General features: G+C 47.0%; 1 protein-coding gene across 1 annotated transcript in view; it reads left to right on the forward strand.

Annotated features, from left to right (window-relative positions):
• The first annotated feature begins 2858 nt into the window (after nucleotides 1-2858).
• LOC102039446 (feather keratin Cos1-2-like) overlaps nucleotides 2859-3033 on the forward strand; it is a 705-nt gene continuing 530 nt past the window's right edge. The window contains 1 exon segment of the mRNA XM_031063613.1: nucleotides 2859-2975. Within this exon segment, the coding sequence (XP_030919473.1) occupies nucleotides 2859-2975 (117 nt within the window).

Raw genomic sequence — 3033 nt, forward strand, 5'->3', positions numbered from 1 at the left:
GTCTCTTTTAGCCCCTCTCAGCTGAGACCTCCAGCCAGGCAAGAGCTGCTCTTGAAGCAGCAGCAGGAGGAGAGAAGGCTTCCCACTCACCTGATTCCTGAGGAGGAGAAGGAGGTGAGAGAAGTGGATGAGAGAGCAGAGACTTGGCCTGCCTTTTATAGCAGTCCTGCCCTGCCTCAGGCCCAGAGGCACCTTAGTGGAAGCCATAATTTTCTGACCAGCTCATGTCAAATGTGTAGCATCCCAGTTAATGGTAGGGGCTGTGTCCTGGTTTCCTGCACTGCATCCTTTTCATTTCCTGGCACATGCCATATTATTTCCCCCTTGAGGACTTCTGTAAGTGCCAGGAGGACAAGCCCAAGGATTTCCGGGAGGTAAACACAACAGCACCTGCCAAATGCTCAGATCAAGGGCTATTGGCATTCCATACATTCAGCTGATGTGAACCTGTGTCATTCTTGTGGGTTTGTTTGTGTCAAAGTTGGCACAAAATGGGCACCAATTTTGTGCTTCTTGCCCAACGACTGCCATGTGCGGGGACATGTTGTGTCAACAGAGAGCCCAGGTGCTGACTTCTTCCTGTCCTCACATGAGTGCACATAATTTTGAGTTGTTCCAGACAGACCACTGAATTGAAATCCCTGAATGGTTCCTCTTATGGTGGAGTGTTTCTGGGGACTGAGATGGGACACAGGTTCCTCCTCTCCAGACCTATGCTGGATGTACTTTTACAGCTCATCTCCCTGGTTCTGAGTGAGGAAGTGGTTGCATCTCACAGCAAATGGGTGTTGAACTGAATGGACTGGGACCTGGGTTGTGCTGTGATGTGAGATGTAGAACAGACTTTCTTGTGCGGTACTGGGGAAGACAAACATCTTTGAGTCAAACTCCTTTCATGTTCAAGGACCAGGACTTCCATATCCCCCCAAAATTGCATGTCTAGCAACTGTGTCTGGAAGAATAGGAAAGTGTGATTATTTTTAGGCTAACTGCCAAAATCCTGCTGCTTTTTCATGATCAGTTCTGTTGAAGGTGATCTTTCCCAGAAATAACTTGTGTTCTGGCTGCAACTCCTCGTTCTCTATCCTGCTGTGCTGCTTAAACATGAAGGAAATAGAAGAGAACCAGGGATGAAGAAGAGCAGTTGCATCACTGAAAAAGAGTTGGAGATGGAGTGAAGTTATTTTAGTGTTTTTTCACACAGTATTGCTTTGTTTTGTTTGTAAAGTGTACAATGAATGTTCCCCAAATCAAGCCTTGTTTTTTCTCTTGGTAACTGATAAGAAATCCCGCTGTCTTTATCTCAACCCACAACATTTTCTCCTTATTTTTTTTCTGAGAGGGAAATACCTCTTTGTCTCAGAGAAGTCAGATACTGCTCTTCCAGCACGGCCTTGCAGTGCCCCGTGCAGCCTCAGGTGTTCATTGCACACACTTTCAGAGCTAAGGCATCTTGCAGACAGCACATTCCCAACTCTCATCACACAGAGCACCTCTGGGAGAGGAAAGGTTATTCACATGGGCTGACAAGGTGACAGGGACAAGCCACCACCAGTTCCTGCCATGGTCCTGGAAAGAGAGCACCAGTCAGAACAACCCTTGCTCTCTCACTGCAATTGCAATCCCATCCTGGGACAGTTCCATGGCAGAAGCTCTTTCCTCCACCATTTCCTTTCCCCTGAGGCAATAATCCCAGCCCCTCAGAGCAAGAAGATTTTTTTTCCCATCTCTGGGTGCATAGAGAAAATTGGCATGCCAGGGGAGAACTGAGGTCCCTTCCTGCAGAGTTCAGCCTTGCACCAAAGAGTGCAAGGTCCTCCTGCCTGGGTGCCAACAGAGGAGAATTCTACTTTGCATCTATCCCTCTCTCCCACCCCTCCTGAAGAGTGGAGCTGATAGGGAACACCCTTAGTACTCAAACCTCAGAAATTTGGGACCACAAAGACAGTTGAGATCTTCTGAAAAGCCTGTCTGGGAAACATACAGAGTGGACTGGCCAGAAGAGAGAGTCAGTGAGGGATAGATAGTTTGGAAAGGAAAAAAATAGAGTTGCGTTGGGTAACATTTGTTTAAGACACTGACAATGAAAAAATAAAACAGCGGATATTGAGAAACAGTGGAAAAGAAAAAAAAACCCACAACTCCCTCTCCCCCAAAACAACCCTTGAATTAACTTCTGTGTCCTTGCCCATAGCGGGGGGGGGTTTGGACTAAATGATCTTTAAGGTCTGTTCCCACCCTTAACATTCTATGATTCGTTGATTCCATGATTCAGTTCATCCACACCTCTTTCTTAAAGATTCAACTTCAATCTTTCATTAATGAATCTTCTATTTCCTCCAGCCCTCCATGGCACTGTGAGCTGTGGAATGGAGGAGTTTTGGTCAGTGCATGTTCTCTTCTGTCTCCTCACATTTTCCTCTGTTCCAGGATGAGCTCTACCTATAGGCTGCAGTCCTTCAAGGTTGGCATGGATGCCAATACAGAACTCTACCTTGCCGCTACAGCTTTGCTATATCTTTAGTCCTTCAAGGTTGGCTTGGATGCCAATACAGAAGAACTCTACTTTGCCGCTACAGCTTTGCTATATCTTTGTATGAACAAACCCATAGAAATTCCACAGCTTTACACTACACGTGCCTGCATGGGATGCCACCAGCCCAGGACTTGGGCATTCTGCCTGTTTTTATGATCCCGGAAATTCTTGGGCCTCTCATCTCAGCACTTACAGAAGAATTCATATAGGAAAGCACGTGGCATGTGCCAGGAAATGAAAATGAGACATTGTAGGAAACCAGGACACAGCCCCTACCATTAACTGGGATGGTGCACATTTGACATGAGCTGGTCAGAAAATTATGGCTTCCACTAAGGTGCCTCTGGGCCTGAGGCAGGGCAGGACTGCTATAAAAGGCAGCCCAAGTCTCTGCTCTCTCATCCACTTCTCTTACCTCCTTCTCCTCCTCAGGAATCAGGTGAGTGGGAAGCCTCTTCTCCTTCTCCTCCTGCTGCTTCAAGAGCAGCTCTTGCCTG

Source organism: Geospiza fortis, unplaced genomic scaffold (assembly GCF_000277835.1).
Source record: "Geospiza fortis unplaced genomic scaffold, GeoFor_1.0 scaffold373, whole genome shotgun sequence".
Classification (NCBI taxonomy): Eukaryota; Metazoa; Chordata; class Aves; order Passeriformes; family Thraupidae; genus Geospiza; species Geospiza fortis.